Here is a 22,123-nt window from a genome sequence, read left to right as displayed (position 1 = left end):
CAATAAATATTCATTTAAATAATGCATTATGTTTTATAAATATTTCATAAATTTTAAAATGCTTTCACATACTACAAGTTATTATCAAAATACCAAGCACAGATCAACACTTCCTATAACAGCTTTTCGATAGCTGACTTTTAATTGCTTTAGGATGTGACCAACTTCTGTGGAGTTGAGTGAGTTGGCTTCATTATTCCCCTGCTACATTTCCTTTGCCCTTGTTGATTTCCATGGCTACATGATGATTACTTCCTGAGAAACAAAGGAACACATGTGTTTAGGAGTAAAAAGGAAGCATACAGATCACCTATTGAACCCTTACCCTGTAAAGTCTGGTATAAATGGAAACTTTTCTTTTTATCATAGTGTTTGAAATGAAGGAATTCACATTAGTCATTCTCAGTTTGTACTGTACAGATTTGTCCTTGTAAGGGACTGGACTATGTTTGAGTTTAGAAAAAAAGTTAACTACAAAATGTTTTTCAAGTTAAAGTGTTTACAACATCAAAATTGCTAAATGGTGACCAGTCCAGAAAAGTGATGGTCAGTAGTGGGAAGACAAAAAATGAGTGGAGAAAGAAATAACTCATCACTTGAAAACACACCGGTTCCATTTTACCACAAAAATTAATTATTATTATTTCAGTCAACATTTATTGGAGACTTTAGTCCTGTATGAAGAGCTATGGGAACTACAAAGACCCATATGTGGTCTTCAAAGAGTTCATAGATTAGTGTTGGAAATAAAGTGTCTATGTCCCATCCAAATTTCTAAAATTTATTTTTTTTAATTTGAGAGAGAGTGTTTCCATTCACTGGTTCATTCTCCAAATGCCCACAATGGCCAAAGATGGGCCAGGCTGAAGCCAGGAGCTGGGAATTCAAACCAGATCTCCCACGTGATTGGCAGAAACCTAATCACTTGCTTGAGCTGTCACCGCCACCTCTAAGGGTCTACATTAGCAGAAATGCTGGATCTGGAGCAGAGCTGGAACTTGAACCCAGGCACTCCAGAATGGGATGCAAGTGTCTTAACAGACAAAACAGGCACCCATGTCCTGTCAGTTATATACGATGTGAAGCATAATCCAGGACCTAGAGTGACTTTGACTCTGAGGAGGTAGCTATGCATTTTGAGTTTTGAAGAATGTGTAGAAGTGTGTTCACCATATAGACAGATGGAAAGGCACTCTAGACAAAAAGGGCAGCATCTACAAATGCGTGGAGGCTTCCTTAAAGTGGGAGGAGAGGAAAATGAACGAGTCTAGTTTTGGACATTGTGGATAAGACAGGATCTCCCAATGGAGACATTATGTAGGTTATTAGAAATGAAGTTAGGCGCTTAGGAAACAAGTGCAATTGAAGATCAAAGTTTGTGACTGGTCAACACACAAATATAAAATGAAAATATAGCAGTCTAGAGTAAGAAGGAGAATAAGGTATAGACAGCTTCTTGGGAAACAACTACATTTAAGGAACAAACTGATGAGGAAGACCTAGGGAAGGTGGCTGAGAAAGAGAAGCCAGGAAGATGGGAAGAAAATCCACACACACACACACACACAAAAATCAACTTTCCTGTACTTCACAGTAAGGTTCTTCTTTAGTGATTGTTGGGGGACATCAAAGCAGAATAGGAAACACTAAAGCAGCTTTTAAATCAAATCTTTTTTCTTCTGAAGTTCTTTCCTATGACTTCGAGCTCTTTTTCTAGTGTTGAGTCTTCACTTTGCTTCTAAGAATAATAAACTCTAGGAACCTGAGCAGACCAAATGGGTGGTTACTCTTGCGGTGGCACACAAAATAGAAGGTTTTAGGAGTCAAATAAAAAGGAATGATCCTAGTTTGTAGAAGCTCCAGTGAGCCAGGGAGGCAGTATTATCAAATAATAGCTATGAGCTCTAGAATTAGGCAGAACTGCATTCAAACCCTGACTCTGAGGTCCAGAAGTACATTCTCCCAGCAGGTGCACACATCTTGGTGTGGACTGCAGATTTCTCCCTCTAAGTCAGGTTGGAATAAAGAAGAAATTTTTTCACTAATCCATGTACTTCTCAAGGGCTTGGTACACAGTAGGTTCTTAAATATTAATTTTCTTTTTTAAAGAATGAGCAAATTAGCAAATCAGCATTCATTACACATCAGAGAGCTAGCACTAAGTGTACATCAGAGAATCCACACAGTGGAGAAACCATATGAATGTAGTGAGTGTGAAAGTGCATTTTCACATAACTCAAGCCTCAGGAAGTATCAAAAATTTAACATATAATAAAATTTTGAATGCGATAAATATTTTTCCAAGTGTTACCCTTCAATGGACATCAAAGAATTCACAGAAATGAAAAGCAAATTATCAGTGCAGTGACTGAAAAATTCTTCCTCATCAATTGCTCTTCAGCATATTTTAAGGAACTCAGAGATGCAAAAGCATATAAATATGGAAAAATTCATTATCATAGGCCAGGTATCACTGTCTACCAGAGAATTGATATGGAGGAAAATCCCTATGAAAGCATTAGCAAGACACATAGAAAACAGTGCAAAAGTGTAACGAATGTGGAGAAACTTGTTATTAAATGTCACACCTCAGCAAGTACTAAGGAATTCACATGAGGGAGTAACATTGTATATCAGAATCATACTATGTTTTCTTAGAGCCTAACTTATCTTTGACATGCAAGTTGTACCTGGTCTCCCATTGTGGAGTGGAAAAATGTAAATGAGCTCTGCTTTCACATTTTAATTTTGATAACAAATAAATATTCAGTCTTTAACACTCTCGTGTTTGAAATACTATCTTTATCATTTACAATGTAATAAAAAATAACTTTATAACAACTATTGACTATTGTGATCTAATTTTTATATGTCATGAACTTTAAAAAAATACATGTCAGAGAACTATCCATATATATCCACTTGAAAAGAGAGAAGCAATGCTGGCGCCAGCTCACTAGGCTAATCCTCCACCTAGTGGCGCCGGCACACTGGGTTCTAGTCCCGGTCGGGGCGCTGGATTCTGTCCCGGATGCCCCTCTTCCAGGCCAGCTCTCTGCTGTGGCCCGGGAGTGCAGTGGAGGATGGCCCAAGTGCTTGGGCCCTGCACCCCATGGGAGACCAGGATAAGTACCTGGCTCCTGCCATCGGATCAGCGCGGTGCGCCGGCCGTGGCGGCCATTGGAGGGTGAACCAACGGCAAAGGAAGACCTTTCTCTCTGTCTCTCTCTCACTGTCCACTCTGCCTGTAAAAAAAAAAAAAAAAAAAAGAGAGAGAGAGAGAGAGAGAGAAGCAATACTACTCATCATTAGGTCAAAAGTAGAAATCAGTTAATAAAAAAAATCATCATCAGTGGTATATAATTTCATTTTCCATTAAGTAATAGCTTAATACTGACTAGTGCTTTAGTGTTTATTTCTTTTCTGGCTGGGTTCTGAAGACTCATAGTTTCATTAGTTAACTTAATCTCCCAATAAACAGGACAGGAGCTTGTCCATTATACAGAAAAGGAAACAATAGGCATAGAAAAGTACTGAAGTGTCACATAGCAACTAAGTCCAGGTCCAGAGTTTCAGTAATTGCTACACCAACAGAAGCCTGCTTTGATATGAGACTGCACAGCTGGACACACTGTGTGCATGCAATGAGCATTTTCATCAGCCTTCTGTGGGGGCAGATGGCATGGGGGGAGGTTGTGGGAGATTAGACAACAAGCATGATCATTGTTTATGTTAAAATCATAATACACCGTTTACCTCCTCCAGTCTCATAGGCAGATGACAAACCCTCATTCATGAGCCAAGAGAGGGCCAAAATGTGTGCACATTGGGTTTGCTCCAGGGACCACGCTGTCCTCTCTGGTCCTGGATGGACAGCCTGGATCTTTTACTTGGTCTCACAGATTGTTCATTATCTGAGGGGTGACAGAAATCTCAAAAGGGGCTAGGCACAAGAGACTCCAAGAAGTGGAAACATTGCAATTGCTTTTGAAGGAAATTTGAATCTCAAACAATGATTTGCAAACACTCTAAGGAATGTGTCCAATGTCTCTTTTAGCATATAACTTTTTTTAAAAAAAGCTCAGAACCAATTATTTGTTAGTATGATGCTTAGTGAGTGAGTACATTTCATGATTAGCTAACTATTGCTTCAATATATTTAATATCACTAACAGAAGAAAAGAATCTCAAACACATAAAAATAAATCAGATTAGGCTTTGTCTTCTGATGAATGTTTTTTTCACCGAACAGGAAAATACTCATTAACAAAAGTTTTGAGAACAATAAAGCAACTAGAGGTTATTAATATGAAAATATTGTCAATTGTTCCCCCCTTAGAAATCTCCTGGACAGCCCACTTCCTGAAAAATGACTCAGCAAGAGCTCCCAAGAAGAGTTGTGCATATTTAATACAATTGTTCAGGCCAGTGTGCTTAGTTCTTATCTATAAAGTCCCCTTGTGATTGATGACTCATGTTTCTTTTCACTCATGGGCTTTGAATGCAAACTAATTTTTAATGTAAACCAATGGCTTTGGTATTTAAAGCAAAACATTTCCGTTTGTTTGATACTACTTCCTATTTTATGCCTGAAACTGTATTTTTGAAGGAATTGTTTACTTTCAGAGGAGGAAAAAGAGAATATGATTGTTTAGAAGAATGTGTGTGGAGAGGGTACCCTTGCCGCGGACTGCCTGTAGGCCCTGCCTAGAATTAGGAGGGGCCTGTGGTGGTGTGTCCTCTCATAGCAAGGCCCAAGAAGTGGGGGTCCTGAATTCTGCCTACAAAAGACCCTGTTTTCCTCTGGGAGAAAAGGGCAGGTTGATGATAGATCTTAACAGCATGTCTTTAAATTCTATTCTACTAACATTCCAAATTAGATGAATGGAGGACAAATGACCACAGAAAAATTCTTTAAAAGATTAGAAATAAATGAGCAAGATCTTTAGTGATTTCTAATGACATTTGACAATTGGCAATATAAAAAATAGAACCAAAAAACCTTGGAGAGGTTTCAAGGAAGTATGTGTCAAAAATTGGCCACTAGGTAGCGCCATAATCTAGCTCAGCAAAGCAGTGGTCTCTGTATTAACCCAGATGCAAAAGTTTTAGACTTATACGTAGGAAAGAACTAGCCAAGGCAGCTTAAATTTTTTTTAATTAGAAGACCCTAACATAAAAAGCCAAAGAGATATAAATCTCAAATACCTATTTGTATAACTCCTATTATGGCAGTTATTTTCATTGAGTATTCAGAGAAATAGATATTATGAATGGTAAAAGAAATTTTCACCTTTCTCTTAAAGAAATTCAGATTTATTTTAAGGTAAAGAGAAGAAATAATCATAGTTAATTTAAAAATGAATCTGATAAGTGATAATAGTGTTGATACTTATCCATGCTTATCATGTGTCAAATACTTCCCTAAATGCTTTACCTGATAAATGTTTAAGAGCCATGTAATCGTCACAACAATCATATGAGGGAGATGACACTATAATTACCCTTGTACTATAGATAAGGAGGCCAGTTTGGAAAGGCATTTTAGATAAAGGAAGCAGCATACATAAGGGCTCAGAAGTGTACAAAACCATAGCATATTCCAAGGAGCAGGTAGATTCAACCAGTAATGACATTATAATACAGAAATACCAAGTCCTCTATGATTTTACAAACAGAAAAATGTGAGTTATAGCAGAGATTTAGAATATAGTTTTAAAATTATTTTATATTAGGGGCCAATGCTGTGGTGTAGCAGGTAAAGCTGCTGCCTGCAGTGCTGGCATCCATGTGGGCGCTGGTTCGAGTCCCAGCTGCTCCACTTCCGGTCCAGCTCTCTGCTATGGTCTGGGATAGCAGTTGAAGATGGCCCAAGTCTGCACCCGTGTGGGAGACCCAGTGGAAGCTCCTGGCTCCTGGCTTCTGATTGGCTCAGCTCTGGCCGTTGTGGCCATCTGGGGAGTGAACCATCGGATGGAAGACCTCTCTCTCTCTCTGCTTCTCCTCTCTCTGTGTTAACTCTGACTTTCAAATAAATAAATTTAAAAAAAAATGTTATTTTATATGAAAGGCAGGAGGAAGACAGAGAAGCAGACAGAAATCTCCATTCACTGGTTCACTTCCCCAAATGCCTGCAATAGCTAAGGCTGAGCCAGGCTAAAGCTAGGAGTTCAATCCAGGTCTCCCATGTGAGTGGCAGGGACTTAACTACTTGAGCCATCACCTGCTGCTTACCAGAGAACATACTAGCAGAAAGCAGGAACTGGAAACTGGAATTAGGACTTGCACTCAGGCCTTCCCATATGGTATGTGGGCATCCAAAGTGGTAACCTAACCACTAAATCCAAAGTTCACCATATAGAATAGATTTTTTAAAAAAGATTTATATATTTATTTGAAAGGCAGAATTACAGAGAGAGAAGGGGATAGAGAGAGAGAGAGATCGATCTTCCATCCACTGGCTCACTCCCTGAATGACTGCAACTGCCAGGGCTGGGCCAGGCTGAAGCCAGGAGCCAGGAGCTTCTTCCGGGTCTCTCAGGTGGGTGGCAGGGCCCAAGCATTTGGGCCTCTTCCACTGCTTTCCAGGCATGATAGTAGGGAGCTGGATCAGAAATGGAGCAGCTGGGATTGGAACCAGTATCCATATGGGATGCTGCTGTCGCAGGCAGTGGCTTAACCTGCTATGCTACAACACCTGTCTCATAGAATAGATTTTTTGGAAACTATTTCCTATTACTTAGAAATTTTATTCTTTAAAAAATTTTTTAAATGTATTTGAAAGGCAGAGTTGGAGAGGGAGAGTTCTTCCATCTGCTGGTCCACTTCCTAAATGGCTAGAAAGGACAGGGTTGGGCCAGGCTGAAGCCAGGATAGAGGAGCTTCATCCAGTTCTGCCATGTGAATGCATGGGCCCAAGGACTTGAGCCATCCTCTGCTGCTTTTCCCAGGTGCATTAGCAGGTAGCTGGATTGGAAGTAGAACATATGGGACTCAAACAGGTGCCCGTATGGGATTCTAGTGTTGTAGGCAGTGGCCTTAACCTGCTGTGCCACAACACTGGCCCCGAAATTTTATTCTTCAAGCAACAGTAGGAATATAGTTCACTGAGAAAATTCAGATCCATTGAAATATCAAAACCCTTTTTGGAATAGCCTGTGTAAGACAAACTTTGTGAAATAAAGATTAAATATTTATTGGTTATTTATTACTTATAAAGCACTGTGCTTCTATGTCAAGATCATCTATTGAGCAAGTATTTATTTATTTATTTTAAAGATTCATTTATTTATTTGAAAGGTAGAGTTGCAGAGAGGCAGATGCAGAGAGAGAGAGAGAAAGGTCTTCCATCTGTTGGTTCATTCTTCAGATGGCTGCAACAGCCAGAGCTGTGTCGATCTGAATCTAGGAGCCAGGAGCTTCTTCCAGGTCTCCCACGCAGGTGCAGGGGCCCAAGGACTTGGGCCATCTTCTACTGCTTTCCCAGGCCATAGCAGAGAGCTGGATTGGAAGCAGAGTAGCTGGGACTTGAACCAGCACCCATGTGGGATGCCAGCACTACTGGCAGCAGCTTTACCTGCTATGCTACAGCACTGACCCTGCAAGTATTTATTAATCACCTACTTAGTGACAGTCATTCTGTTAGCTACTGTAGCAGTAAAACAATAAAGATCTCATCTCTGTTAACTTCTCCTTCTCCCTCCTTGTCTCAGGCAATCAACCCCTTGTTCGGCATCTCAACCACACTCTCACTTCCCTGGCGAAGTTCTCTCTCCGCATTAGCAGTCTCTGTTCCCACCAGCTTCTCTGTAAAGGACTTGGCTGTGAATCTGAATTACCCTGTAATATCCAAATAGTACCCATTTCCCAATTCTTACTCCCAAAGACCCTCCTCTGTGGATACTTATGTTCTCTTCTGAGCCCTCTATATTTTTAAAAAATTTTTAGTTTGAAAAGCAGAGTGATGGAGGGTGAGGAGAGATCTGTCTACTGGCTCACTCCTCGAATGCTCTCAACAGTCAGGGCTAGGCTAGGCTAAAGTCAGGAGCCAGGATCTCCATCCGAGTCTCCCACATGGAGGGCAGGGACCCAAGTACTTGGGCCATCCTCTGTTGCTTCCCAGGCACATTAGTAGGGAGCTGGGTTGGAAGTGGAACAGCTGGGAACCGAGGCTCATGTGGGATGCCAGAGTCGCAGGCACCATCTTAACCTGCTGTGCCACCACACTGGCCCCTACTTCAGTTTTTTTTTTTTTTAATTCTATTAAATGAACGAATGTTAATATGTAATAGTAAGGTTTTTACATGGATTAAATGAATCGATATTTCTTTTTCTTTTTCTTTTTTTTTTTTTTTTTTGACAGGCAGAATTAGACAGAGAGAGAGAGAGAGAAAGGTCTTCCTTCTGTTGGTTCACCCCCCAAATGGCCGCTACAGACAGCGCACTGCACCGATCCGAAGCCAGGAGCCGGGTGCTTCTTCCTGGTCTCCCATGTGGGTGCAGAATCCAGGCACTTGGGCCATCCTCCACTGCCTTCCTGGGCCACAGCAGAGAGCTGGACTGGAAGAGGAGCAACTAGGACAGAATCTGGCACCCCAACTGGGACTAGAACCCGGGGTGCTGGCGCCGCAGGCTGAGGATTAGCCTAGTGAGCCGCGGCCCCGGCCAGGAGTTAATATTTCTAAGGTGCTTAGAAAAATGATTGGCATATGTAATCTTTATCTCTGATTAAGATATATTTCTTTGCTCATCAAAGTTGCTAGTCCTTGATTATAGTAAGAGAAAAAAAGTTGGAATGAATGGAATAGTGAAAAATCACTGAACTAAGAGCCAGAGGTTTATATTCTATTCTCTTTTCTGCTGCTAACAGGAAAATCTGAGGCAATTAAAAAATTCTCCTTGGCTCCAGGGATGATCTTTCCATTCAAAAAGACTGGTTTTAAAGAAAGGGGGTGTGTGTGACAAAGTGACTATTTGGATCAAAGACAAAACAATGGGGATTAGCAACACAAGTATCTGATGACCTTGACGATTACAACAGGCAGTGAGGAAGAAAGGAAGAGGCGGAGTAATGCTGAGCAAGGTGGTTCCCTGGGCAGTTCTGGAGGGGATGCTGACCTGGGAGAGCTTGGTGCTGGCCAGAGAAGTTGCCACATAGGCAGGAGAGGGCCAGGGAACACTCGACTCGCCATCTGTGGGCACTGGGAGTTCACATGTTGAATTTTAGGGGGAGGAAGTAGAAAATACCTGCATGCACTTCGGACAGTGTTCCTGTATTTCAGGTCACACTCACATTTGTATGGTGAGATAGGACGGCACATGGCATTTTGTGGCATACTGATTCTTGTGGTGTCACCTGGGCCCTTCAAGCTAGCACATCCACCGGATGAATCCAGAAAAGTAGGTTGTAAGAGCTGAAGGTTATTCTAGGCTAAAGGGTTCACACACGCACATTTGTTGCTTCTGATGTTCTTGGGTTTTTGCATATCTTGTAAGCTGCCAATGCACTGTTGATCTCTGGTGCCACTAGATATGATAATTTTCGTTTTGCTCTTCTTTAATCTTGGATCTTGTCATCCCTTCACATTTCGTGACTGTTAGAACTTTGAGCTGTAGCCCAGCAGATCCCTAACTCCTAGTAGGGTAGCTTGTCACATTCCTGAACACTTGATGCTTTTGTATATGGTATTGACTTTGTGTTTAATTTCTGAATTATTACTAGTATGTAGACTTTTTTTTTTAAATCTACAGGCATTGCTGGGTTCACTCATTAATTGCTAATCTATCTAGGTTTTATATGTATTTAATTATGTATTCTTCAAATATTAATTTTTCTTCTTTTTTACAAATCTCTATATCTTTTCTTTCTTTATCTTGCCATATTGTACTAGATGAGACTTTCAGGACAATTTTGAATAAAGTAAATGATTGATTTTTCCTGGGCCAAGGGGGCCAGTGTTTGGCCTTGAGTTATCAAGCAAGATATTAGCAAAGGGCTTTTGGATAGATTCTTCCATTGCTAAGTTGCTGAATTTTTTTTTAATGGAAAACCAAAACATACAGGTGAGAGAAGCACTCCTACAGGAAGGTGTGGGGCTAGGAGGGGGAGGGCGAACTCACTCCACCTCAACTCTAAGCAGAACTGAGCACCAGGTGTATCTGTCAGACTGGACCACCTCTTTCTGGTATCATTTTCGCCTTCCTGGCCATCATTGCCTGGTTCCAAGCACCTAGATATGTTTCCCAGAGATTGTACATTGTAGAGGGGGCACCAATGCTATTGGAACCTAGGAACAAAAAGCTTCTTGCAGTGGTTCCAGTACAGAGTAAGGAAGCTGGAATATCAGTCTTGGTGAAGAGAAAGGTGAAAGACTGATGGAGTTTTATTTGAAGAATAAAGTTAATTGAAAAAGAATCAGTTCCTAGATCTAGAGGAGCTAGGGTTCTTAGCAGACTGATAGGTAGAGAAGAAAGAAAAAGGCCCAGAAAGGGGTCCCAGGAGTAAGACCACATCTACACCATGTGTGGCCAAAGATCAGATTAGGGAGAGATTGCTCAACCTGAACACTGTTGGCATTTTAGGCTGGGGTGTGTGTGTGTGTGTGTGTGTGTGTAGCATGCTGTACCTTGGAGGTTGTTTAGCAGCATCCCTCTCCATTAGATGTCAGTAGCTCCTACTTTCTGGAGTGGTGATGAAAAAAATGGCTCCATGTCACTCAGTTGAGAACCACCGGCCCCGGGCCACTTGTACGTCAGTCAGTCGATGGTCAGGCTCCATCCCAGGAAGCAGTCAGACAGTTGGAGCTGCAGCCGGGGGAAGAGGCTAAGGGTGGAGAATGGGAGCATTCCAGGCATACCTGCCATTCTTTTTTATGGGGATCTTGGAATATGGCTGTTTTAAATTTTCCATTTCCTCCTTTTCTTTTCCTTTTCTGGTGAATTTGTTGTCAGCACCATGGGACAGGGGAGGTTGTTTTTCCAATGGTCACTTTTGGGAGAGGGCCTCGCCTGTTCATTCAATCTGTGTGGACTTCCGGCAGGAAATGGCACTCAAGGAAAGTCTTGAATAAAAGGAAGATGCTGGTTTAGCCAGTGGAGACAGGAAGTTGTTGCCTGTGCCATACAATGTAGAAGAAAGTAAGAGGCAGAGAGAAAATTCACTTAACAGAAGTTAGGAGAAGAGAGTGGAGTGGGAGAAGAGGGAGGATGGGGGACTGATGGAGCAGAGAGGGGCAACTGAACCACCAGTTCAGACAAACTCGAGTCTCCTGGGAGAGCTGGCTGTACCGGAAGAGGAACATGGCTCTATGTTGCACATAGGGTCAGGCAGGAGCAGTAAGTCAAAGCTGAAGTGGTTTATGAACTACATGCTTTACAGTACAGTGTTACACTATTTAAAAAATACTCTATATAAATTATTGCAAGTTTTTCTTTCTGTATCTTAAGAACATATGGTTATGGGCCGGTGTTGTGATGAAGTGGGTAAAGCCACTGCCTGAAACACCAGTGTCCCATATGGGTGCTGGTTCGTGTCCCAGCTGCTCCACTTCTGATCTAGCTCCCTGCTAAAACACCTGGGAGAGCAGTAAAGGATGGCCCCTGCACCCATGTAGGAGAACTAGATGATACTCCTTACTCCTGGCTTTGGTGTGGCCCAAGCCCAGCCATTGTGGCAATCTGTGGAGTGAACCAGAGGATGGAAGATATCTCTCTCTCCCTCACTCTCTCTCTGAAACTCTGACTTCCAAACAAATGAATAAATCTTAAAAAAATAAAAAAGGAAAGAACACATGCCTACAATCTGAAATTCCCTTGAATAAACAGAGAGAGAGAGAGAGAAACAAAATGTTAACAATCAGATGAAGAGGATATGGCTGCTTCACTTCCATCCAGCTCCCTGCTAATGCACTTGGGAAAGTAGTGGAAGATGGCCTAAGTGCTTAGGCCCCTTCACCCTCATGGGAGACCCAGAAGAAGCTCCTAGCTCCTTGGCGTCTGTCTGGCCCAGCCCTGGCTGTTGTGGCCATTCAGGTTGTGAGCCAGCAGATGAAAGAGCTCGTTGTGGCCAACACAGGAAGTAAACCAGAGGATGGAAAATATTTCTCTCCCCTCCCACTTTGTCTCTGTAACTCTGATTTTAAAAATAAATAAATCATAAAGAAGGGATCTGATAGATTCACTCACAATGAGCAATGAGGTATAACTGACTGTTAAGGATTATAATCTGTCTATTTGAACAAGAGAAAACAGAACTAGTGGCTCTGTATTGGAGGGAATTCACACAGCAGAGAGTAGAGTGGAGAAGCAAAGGAGATGGACACCAAGGAACCAGCCCACATATTTCAAAATTTCATCCCATAGGATGCTAAGTTGTTTCTAGACAAGTTACCTGTTCAGGTTTAAGGCCAAGAGCAGAGTTTCAGGACTAATTAGGAATATAGATTGGGGGCCAGCGCTGTGGCGCAGCGGATTAACACCCTGGCCTGAAGCGCTGGCATCCCATATGGGCGCTGGTTTGAGACCCGGCTGCTCCACTTCTGATCCAGCTCTCTGCTATGGCCTTGGGAAAGCAGTAGAAGATGGCCCAAGTCCTTGGCCCCTGCGTCTATCTGCATGTGAGACCTGGAAGAAGCTCCTGGCTCCTGGCTTCAGATCGGCCCAGCTACGGCTGTTGCAGCCATCTAGGGAGTGAACCAGTGGATGGAAGACACCCCCCGCCCCCCGGCTCTCCTCTCTCTCTCTTTGTCTCTCCTTTCTCTGTGTAACTCTTTCAAATAAATAAAAATAAATATTTAAAAAAAGGAATATAGATCAACTAGAAACATATGTTAACATAATTATCATAGCAAATTATGAATTTAGCATAAATAATATTACAACAATGCCTCATCAATCAAATATATTTAATAAGTATTTGTAACCTTATGGTTCTAATTCCTACTTGATGTTACTGTGTTTGAGAAATGAGTGAGTAAATATAGCAGCCACTAGGCAGGAACTTTCTGAACTGTGTCAAGGTTAATAATAAGTAAAATGTTATAAGTAGAGATGGGACAGCAACAGCTGTGCAACATTCTTGGAAGCAAGGACTTTGATAGCATGAAGTCAGACAGTGAGCCTGTTTTTGCTGCTTCCTTGGCTGAGCAGCAATAAGCCCTGCAGTAATTATAAGGAAAATTACATTTATTTCCTATACTGTAATTGTTTTGCCTGTAAAATCCGATGTGTGCTGCTGGCAGGTCCGGGGCATGTGGAGCAATGTCGGAAGACGACACAGATCAGATCCACGAGAACGTCCTGGCTGAGATTCAGTCTTTTGAGTTACCCATCGAAGCTACTTTAAGGTAGGGCTCCTTTATATCTTATTGTTTCTTCTTTAGAAACCATAAAGTTGTCCTTTCCCCTTCTTTCTGAACATTTCTTTCTAACAGAATTAAACATTTTTGGAAAAGCAGTTAGGTCTGCATATACTTAATCTTAGAGTTTTCTTATTCTTAGAGAAATTACCGTAAATAATTATCTAGTTCTTTGTTCTTGTATTATATTTGTTTCCTTATTTGTCATGACAAGGTTAAAAAATACAAATGACTTTCAGGCGATCGTAGAAACAGCCTCATATCATCTTCAATATCCCATTTCCCTTTATGAGGAGATGAGATTTCCATTACTTTCTCTGAAATATCACTCAGTAAAAAAAAATCCAGAATAATTGGATGTATCAATGAAACAAATTTATATTTGGGCAGATATGAGTTGTAGGAAAAAATGTAGAAGTCCATTTCTATTATTGCTTCTCTTGATCTCCCTTATATGTATTTTTTTTTGTTTCCATACAAGGTTTAAAAATAGCTTCTGTGCTAATCTGAGTATTAAATTCGTACAGTTAAAGAATATGATTAAAGTAAAAGACTATGTGTCTTTGAGTTAAAAGGGTAGCTTTTAAAATGTAATTCTCTCTGCTTGCTTGGAGCTGACATCTATCAGTGTGGGAACAAGATGTCAATCACTGCATGTGATAGTGACAGTCAATAAATATTTGTTGACTAATATTTGTAGATTAAGTGGAAAGATTTTTTTTTATATTATCTCCTCATGCTCAGAAAGATCCCATGGCCAAAGAGTTTTGAAATCCACTACAGTTTAAATCTGAATAAATTTTTCCCAGATATTGGAATTTCATCTTGCCTTAAATCTTTTCAAAGGGCTTATGGTAATGTTTGGGTGCTGGCACACTAGTGCGGTTTGTTGGGTGATTCTAGGATTATCAACATGTAGGTTCAGTTGCAAAACCATGAGAACTCCTTCTGTCCCACATATCTTCACCTTCTGTGAGCACAGTGAACTTCCCCTGAGAAGGTCAGGGGACTTTTACTATTCAATAAGTTGAAGAAACCAGTGCTTTGTAGGGAAAATTTTTTTCCAAAATGGAACATGATCTGCACCATACCAGAACCTTCTAAAACTTGTGCGCTTGCCTGGTGGCTGTGTCAGAAGTTTAAAGGGAGACAAGAGAAGGCAGTGGAGGGGGCCCAGACGTGGTTACCGAGGCCCTGCTGCCTTTGCTGCCTCAGAGCCCTGGGCCTTCCACTTCTGACTGTCTAATCTCACAGCCGCTGCCAGCATTCAGAGTTCGTCTGCCTTGTCATCATGCTCTGAGCTAGGCTTGCTCCGGTGTTACTCCTGACTTCCCATCTTTGTTTGGGTATTTTCTACCCTCCATTTTTAGGACAAATGTCTCTCGCTCCAGTCTTACACCTTGTCTTCCTAAAGAAACAGCCTTCCAACCTGGCAGTCCCAGCACTCTCTCAGTATCACCCCCATGAGTGGAGGCTGCCCAGACCTGTTTCCAAGGAGGTGCTACCCTGTCACCACCCCCACTGGGCCTGGTATGCCTGCTGTTAACTTTGTGTTTGGGTTATTATTTTTAAAAAATATTTATTTATTTGAAAGTCAGAGTTACACAGAGAGAGAAGGAGAGGCAGACAGAGAGAGAGAGAGAGAGAGAGAGAGATCTTCCATCTGCTGGTTCACTCCCCAATAGGCCGCAACGCCGAAGCTACAGCTATCTGAAGCCAGGAGCCAGGAGCTTCTTCCGGGTCTCCCATGTGGGTGCAGGGGCCCAAGAACTTGGGCCATCTTCTACTGCTTTCCCAGGCCATAGCAGAGAGCTAGATTGGAAGTGGAGCAGCCAGGACTTGAACTGGCGCCCATATGGGATGCCAGCACTACAGGCAGTGGCTTTACCTGCTATGCCACAGTGCTGGCCCCTGTGTTTGGATTATTAAACAAGGGGTGAGTGTACCCTTTCCCAAAGGCCACCATTAAGACACTTTGATGTTATTTGGGGGGATAGCGTAGAGTCACAGAGCCCCCAACAAACATTTACTGGGACCATATTAGCCAAAATGAGTTGTACCTACCATTGTTTTAGATGAGACCTTCTTAGACCAGCATTTTCTACCTTTCTACACATACTATTAATTGCTATTAATTTTCCAATGGACTGCTCCAACAGGACACATCAGCTTCTGTGGCCTCATAGGAGTATGGGGAAATAGAGACAGGACTTCCCTTTTGGTCTGATTAGTCTGTTTACTCTGTGACAACATGCCCTGACATATTTTCCTTCTGGTGCACTTGGTTCCTCCCCCTTGGTTCCTTTTCTGCTTGCCCAAATCCAATCCTTGGGCAAGGCTCATCTCCAGTGCTCTTTCTTGTATGAAGCTTCTTTGATCTCCTAGCCCTCTGGCCTTGCCTCTGTCCTCAGTAGGTATGAAAATTCAATCCTTTGAAACCGTGAAGAGTCCAGGGCATTTATTCTGATTCACATGTGTGTATGTGTATATATGTGTGTGTATGTGTGTATTTTTGGTTATAACTACTTTGAAGCTAATGATTCCTGAGGGCAGTGCCTATGTCTTACTTATATTTTAGTATCCTCTGCAGAAGCTTCTACTGCTCAGTACATAGTATTTGATCAACTAATTGGTATGACCTTATGAGCTCATGGTGACCTTGTGAGGCAAAAAACAAAGGCAGTCTGCAGAGAATTTGTCATTTCAGGGTAGAAGAGGGGGAAACCAAAGTATTTTCTTTCCTTTTTAAAAAAAGATTTATTTATTTATTTGAAATTCAGAGTTTCAGAGAGAGACAGAGAGAGATCTTTCATCTGCTGGTTTACTCTCTAAGTAGCCACAATGGCAAGCTGAGCCAGGCCAAAACCAGGAGCCAGGAGTTTCTTCTGGGTCTCCCACATGGGCGCAGGGACCTAAGCACTTGGATCATCTTTCACTGCTTTCCCAAGTACATTAGCAGAGAGCTGAATTGGAACTGGAGCAGCTGGAACACAAAATGTTGCCGTGAGGGATGCTGGTGCTGCAGATGGTGGCTTTACCCACAAAGCCACAACACTGGCAGCAGAGAGGCTGAAGTATTTTCAAACCACAAACTTGAAAGGCAGAGAGGAAGAAAAAGGGGCTTGGCTGGAGGCAGGTTGGCCAGCAGAGCCTTCGTGGTGCTGCTGTGATGCCCTGGCATAGTGAGGGAAAGGTTAGGACACTGAGACAATGGTGCTGGGAAGGCAAAGGGAGAAACAGTTTAAGGGAAAACCTGACATGTAGGAATCAAGGGGGGGAGGATTTGTGAGAGTTCTCCTGGTTGTTTTCCCCTGTTCCAGGAGAAAGATGTTGCTTTAGCCATCATTTTCTGCTGTCAGATCTTGTGCTCTGTTAACTGCTCTCCTGCCCTTGCTTTCAGGTAGGGAATCTGAGATGCCCGGTTCCAGGTCAGGGTTTGGATCAGGGCCAGGTGGGGCTTGCCTCTGCAACATGGCGAGCTCAGACAGCTCGGGGACTCAGAACTCAGAGACGGGTTCTGCTAAGCCCATGTTCACGTGGCTAGCTGGTAGTGCTGCTGCAGAGCAGCCCGGCCTTCCTGGTGCAAACCTCACCTGGGACCTAATCTGGGAGCATGGCGCTCTGCTGTCGGAGGAGCTGGGGGTGGTGGCTGGGAGCGGGAGTCTCGCTGCAGGGAGAATCAGTGGCCGTTGGTCTCTCTCACCCTGCCCAAACTGTCTCTCGCTCACCACCTGACTTCCTACGTGACTGCTCCCAGAGCAAGCTCCGCCTCATAGTGCCACCCGGCTCCTGCCTGACTCCCCACTGGGCCTTTGGCTTTATTTTGGAAGAACGTATGAGAATCAGATGATTCTGAAGTCTTATGAGTGTTTTCCTTCTATGTGTGAAATGGTAGCTCTGCCCATGAAAGTAACTTTGAAGGAGAGACAGTTTCATGGGAGAGCTAAGACACGTTGCTTTTTTCCTGTGATTTGTTTATGTTGCCAGTGAAACATCTGGTAAAGCCATCTCAGGCAGCTATAAAAATCAAATGGGAGAATTGATGTTAACCGTGCAAATGGTGATTGAACTTAAAAGGGAGAAGTGTAAAGAAAGGCCTACTGTTAGTGTCTGTGTTATCCTAGCACGGCTTAAGCTTTGGGCATTCAAAATCTGCTAGCTGGCAGAATACTGGCAGGCTGAAACTCACCAGCCGGAGGGGCATCTAGAATTAGTTTTGCTGCTCTAATCCCCTTGTCCTGGGCATGACTGTTTTCATTATGTTGCAGCCATATGCTAATGTCCACTGGATATTCTCAGTATGTGTTTCCTGATTTTCATCCCGGCCCCTCCATTTGGCTCACCTATGCCCAGTTCCTTGCCAGCTCTTCCCTCTGGGGAGTGTGCCTGTCCCTCGAAGGCTTAATGGTTGCCTGGAGCCACTAAAGGAAATTGCAGCATTAGGATTAGTTTTACCCAGCATTTCCAAGCTCCTTGAAAAAGGATGGTCAGTGGGTCTCAACCAGTGTATCAATTCTGATGCATTGGTAATGGTTGTCTGAATGCTCAAGTTTGAGGATGGTTCTGATAAACTGGTGATGGCAGCTATGGTCTTAGGTTGGGGCAGTAGCAGTGTTAAAAACATTGATCATATTCTCACTAGAACTTTCCTGCTTCCAGATCTTACCTATTAGACCAGCTCCCCCTGGATACTGACTCAGATCAAAATGTGGCCTGGGGCTCAGTCAGTGTGTTGTTAGCTTCTTACAACAGGTCCTGAAGTCAAAGCACTGACTGTCAGAACTGATATGGGTTCAGCAGTCACAGTGTGTCTTGCTGCTGTAGCTGAGCCTGAGATAAGAAAATCAGGGACACATTGTAGTGTGTTGCAAAGTTAGTGGGAGGTACAAAGAAAGCCCTGCAGAGGGCTGGGAAAAATAGGAGGAAAAGGGAATTGTGCAAGATGACGTACCAGAAGAAATTTTTGTAATTGTTTTATGATAACATAATTGTTTTACACTTGTATTCACAGACTCTCTTGGGCTCTTTTCCAAGAGTTGACCATGAAATTTTACTAGTGTAAGAACAAACAGGATATTGTATTCCTCTGACTTTAATGTTTTTAGGAATGAAGATAACATACTTTTGGGAAAGGACAGAAAATATTTTTTTAAAAAACTTAACTGGATATATTATAAAATCTTAGGAGGACATACTAAAAATAAAACTAGTTGGCTTCAGCTATTGGTATTCCAAATGCTCTTGCTGTTTTTATGTTCAGAAATGTATCTTATTGGAGTAAATATGTTGGTCAAGATCAAAGATCTAGGTTTTAATCTGAACTAGACAGTTATTGGTTGTAGGATTTTGGCTTTAGTCTGGAACTACAAAATGGGGACTGTAGTAAAGCCTATCTCAGGTGGTTATTGTATGTGAAGTGCTTAGCACAACGCCTGCCTGGCATATAGTCAAAACTCAATACACATTAACTATTACCGTCATTGTCTAAATTACATCTGGGATATATAGTCCCTCTAGTTTATTTATTTTATTTATTTATTTTTTGACAGGCAGAGTGGACAGTGAGAGAGAGAGACAGAGAGAAAGGTCTTCCTTTGCCATTGGTTCACCCTCTAGTGGCTGCTGCGGCTGGCACACCGCACTGATCCAAAGCCAGGAACCAGGTGCTTCTCCTGGTCTCCCATGCGGGTGCAGGGCCCAAGCACCTGGGCCATCCTCCACTGCACTCCCTGGCCATAGCAGAGAGCTGGCCTGGAAGAGGGGCAACCGGGACAGAATCCGGCGCCCTGAGCAGGACTAGAACCCGGTGTGCCAGTGCCGCAGGCGGAGGATTAGCCTATTGAGCCGCACCGGCCTCCCTCTAGTTTTGTAAATACATATTTTAGAATCTTGAAGTAAATAAACACAACATATTGAAATGCTGAGTAGGTGGGAAACATTAAATCATGCATTTTTTAAAAAGGTTTATTTATTTGAAAGGCAGAGTTACAGAGAGACAAAGGCGGGGGGTGGGGGGGTGGGGTGGGGTCTTCCATCCACTGGTTCACTCCCCAAGTGGCCACAACAGCTGGAGCTGAGCCCATCCAAAGCCAGGAGCCAGGAGCTTCTTTCAGGTCTCCCATGTGGGTGCAGGGGCCCAAACACTTGGGCCATCTTCTACTGCTTTTCCAGGCCATTGCAGAGAGCAGGATAGGAAGTGGAGCAGCCCACACTTCAACTGGTCCCTTGTGGGATGCCAGCACTGCAGGAGGCAGCTTTCTGTGCTGTGCTACAGTCCTAGCCTGAGTCATGTACATTTTTAAAAATTGTATTTTCAGTTGACAAATGATTAAATACATTTTGGGTACAATTTTATATATTGATATATGTTTACAGTATAGAATGATTAAATGAAATTAGCTATTAATATATATACATCATCTCACATACATACTATTTTTATGGTGAGAAAATTGTTTTAAATCATTATTTTCATTTGAAAGGCAGAGAGACAGAGACAGAGGTAGACAGGGAGAGATCTTCTGTTTGTTGATTCACTCCCTAAATGCCCCAATAGCTGGGGCTGGGTTAGGCTGAACCCAGGAGCCTGGAACTTAATCTGGGTCTCCCACATGGGTGGCAGGGAACCAAGTACTTGAGCTGTTATCTGCTGCCTCCCAGGGTGTGCATCAGCAGGAAACTGGAATTGGTACTGGAGCCAGGACTTGAATTCGGGTATTCCAGTATAAGATGTGAGTGTCCCATGAGGTATCTTAACTGCTGTTATAATCTCCAATGAAGGAGTGGCGTATGGGCTACAAGTTGTAGAGACACTGTAGACAAACCTGTGTCTAGCTGTGACCAAGGCCTGCTCATCTGCTGCACCCTGGAAAAGCCTGGGGCTCCTGATCAGAGTGAGCTATGCCATTGCCCAATTTCTGCTGGACAGTTAAGTGATTCCATTAGCCATGTGACCTTCTTTGCAACACTAGAGAAAATTTTTTCTAAAAATTGGCAATGAAGTATTCCAACCAGGGAGACTGTTCTATTTATTTGGTGATTAAGTAAATAGGCTTTGGAACTAGGTAGACAAGGGTTCAAATTCTGCCTCTGTAATCAACAGAGATGTAGAAAGGATTCCTTGAATTAGGCATGAAATGCATTAAAGCAATGTCTTACTCAGAGCAAATGTGCATTTACTCATTCAGTAACTAAATAATAATGACACAGCTACCATGTGGCAGGCATTGGTCTAGGTGCTGCTGATATGGCATTATCCAGACCTGGAAATTCCTTGCTCACAGGGAGCTTATGTTTTGGTGAGGGGATCCAGAAATTCACGAACAAAAAAGTGGTGATAAGTTCTACAGAGACAAACAAAATGGAGTAGGGGTAGGGAGGTTCGTAGTGCTATTTTACAGAGTTCCCCGAGAGTACAAGTTAGCATTTACCATCAGCATTGTTATTTTGTCTTGTTACATTAGTTATATTTCTATACCTGTTTTGCCAGGAGGAGAGAGAAAAACAGGACAAGAAAGAAGAGAGGGGAAAGGAGCAAGGGTATAAGGAAAGCTAAGTGGGGGAGAGTGTCAGGAACAGGATGGAAGAGTCAAGGTGAGAAGAGAAGTGGGGGAGACAGAAGAGAGAAGAGTCTGTGTTACGGGCTGGAGGAGTACAAAGTAGAGAGAATGAAACTCAGAGAAGATAATATTGTTCTTTTAAAAAATGTTACTTATTTTTAAAAGACATTTATTTATTTGAAAGGCAGATTGACAGAAAGAGAGATCTTCCATTCCCTGGTTCACTCCCATTTGCCACAATGGCCAGAACTGGGCCAGGTTGAAGACAGGAGCCAGGGACTCCATCCAGGTCTCCCACTTGGATGAGACGGGTCCAAGCATTCAGGCCATCTTCCACCATCTTCCCACGTACAGTAGCAGGGAGCTGGCTGGGAAGCAGAGCAGCTGGAACTTGAACTGCTGCATAAATGGGATGTTGGCATCACAGATGGTGGTGGCTTAACCCGCTATACCACAGTGCCAGCACCAATATTGTTCTTTAATTGCACAGTGAGCTGTAAAGTGTTTAGTTTGAGGAAGTAAGCCTAATGTTGCTTTTAGGACATTGTTTTAAGGGCAGAACTAGTCACATAATTTGTAGGGTCCCAAAACAAAATGAAAATGCATGTCCCTTGCTCAAAAATTATTCTGAACTATAGGGCCTAAGGGTTAAGATGCCCCAAGTTCCATATTGGAATATATGAGTTCACTTCCCAAGTCCAGCTCCTGACTCCAGCTTCCTGTTAATATGGATGATGGGGACCAGTGGTGATGGTTCAAGTGATTGAGTTACTGCCACTCATGTGGGGACCCAGATTGAATTCATTGTTTCTGGATTCAGCCTCCAGTCTCCCCAACCCCCCACACTACTCAAATGTTAGGAGAATTTGGGGAATGAACTAGTGATGGAACTCTCCTTCTCTAATTACATAAATAACAATTTTAGGGGCTGGTGTTGTGGCATAGCAGGTAAAGTGTCCACCTGCAATGCCAACATCCCATATGGGTAAAGGTTTGTGTCCCAGCTGCTCCACTTCTGATCCAGCTCTCTTCTCCTGGCCTGGGATAAGCAGCAGAAGATGGCCCAAGTGCTGGGCCCCTGCCACCCAAGTGGGAGACCCGGATGAAGCTCCTGGCTTTTGGTTTAGGTCTAGCTCAATCCCTGCTGTTGTGGCCACTTGGGGAATGAACCAGCAGATGGAAGACCTCTCAATTTCTCTGTCTCTAACT

General features: G+C 42.8%; 1 protein-coding gene across 6 annotated transcripts in view; it reads left to right on the top strand.

Moving 5' to 3' along the window:
- EXOC6 (exocyst complex component 6) overlaps positions 1 to 22,123 on the top strand; it is a 324,395-nt gene that overhangs the window by 83,926 nt on the left and 218,346 nt on the right. For 4 of the 6 annotated variants that reach the window (XR_011382367.1, XM_051823933.2, XM_070057614.1 and 1 more), the window contains one exon: positions 13,239 to 13,343. Coding sequence is in view for 4 of the 6 variants with exons in the window: in XM_070057614.1 (XP_069913715.1) it covers positions 13,239 to 13,343 (105 nt within the window). In the remaining 2 variants the exon portion in view is untranslated. Of the gene's footprint in view, positions 1 to 13,030; positions 13,344 to 22,123 lie in introns of those variants that run through there. The other 2 variants (XM_017348420.3, XM_070057617.1) reach the window with 2 other exon arrangements.

The sequence above is a fragment of the Oryctolagus cuniculus genome, chromosome 15, assembly GCF_964237555.1.
Source record: "Oryctolagus cuniculus chromosome 15, mOryCun1.1, whole genome shotgun sequence".
NCBI classification, from domain to species: Eukaryota; Metazoa; Chordata; class Mammalia; order Lagomorpha; family Leporidae; genus Oryctolagus; species Oryctolagus cuniculus.
The sequence above is the reverse complement of the archived record's forward strand: the minus strand, read 5'-3'. Positions and strand labels throughout refer to the sequence as shown.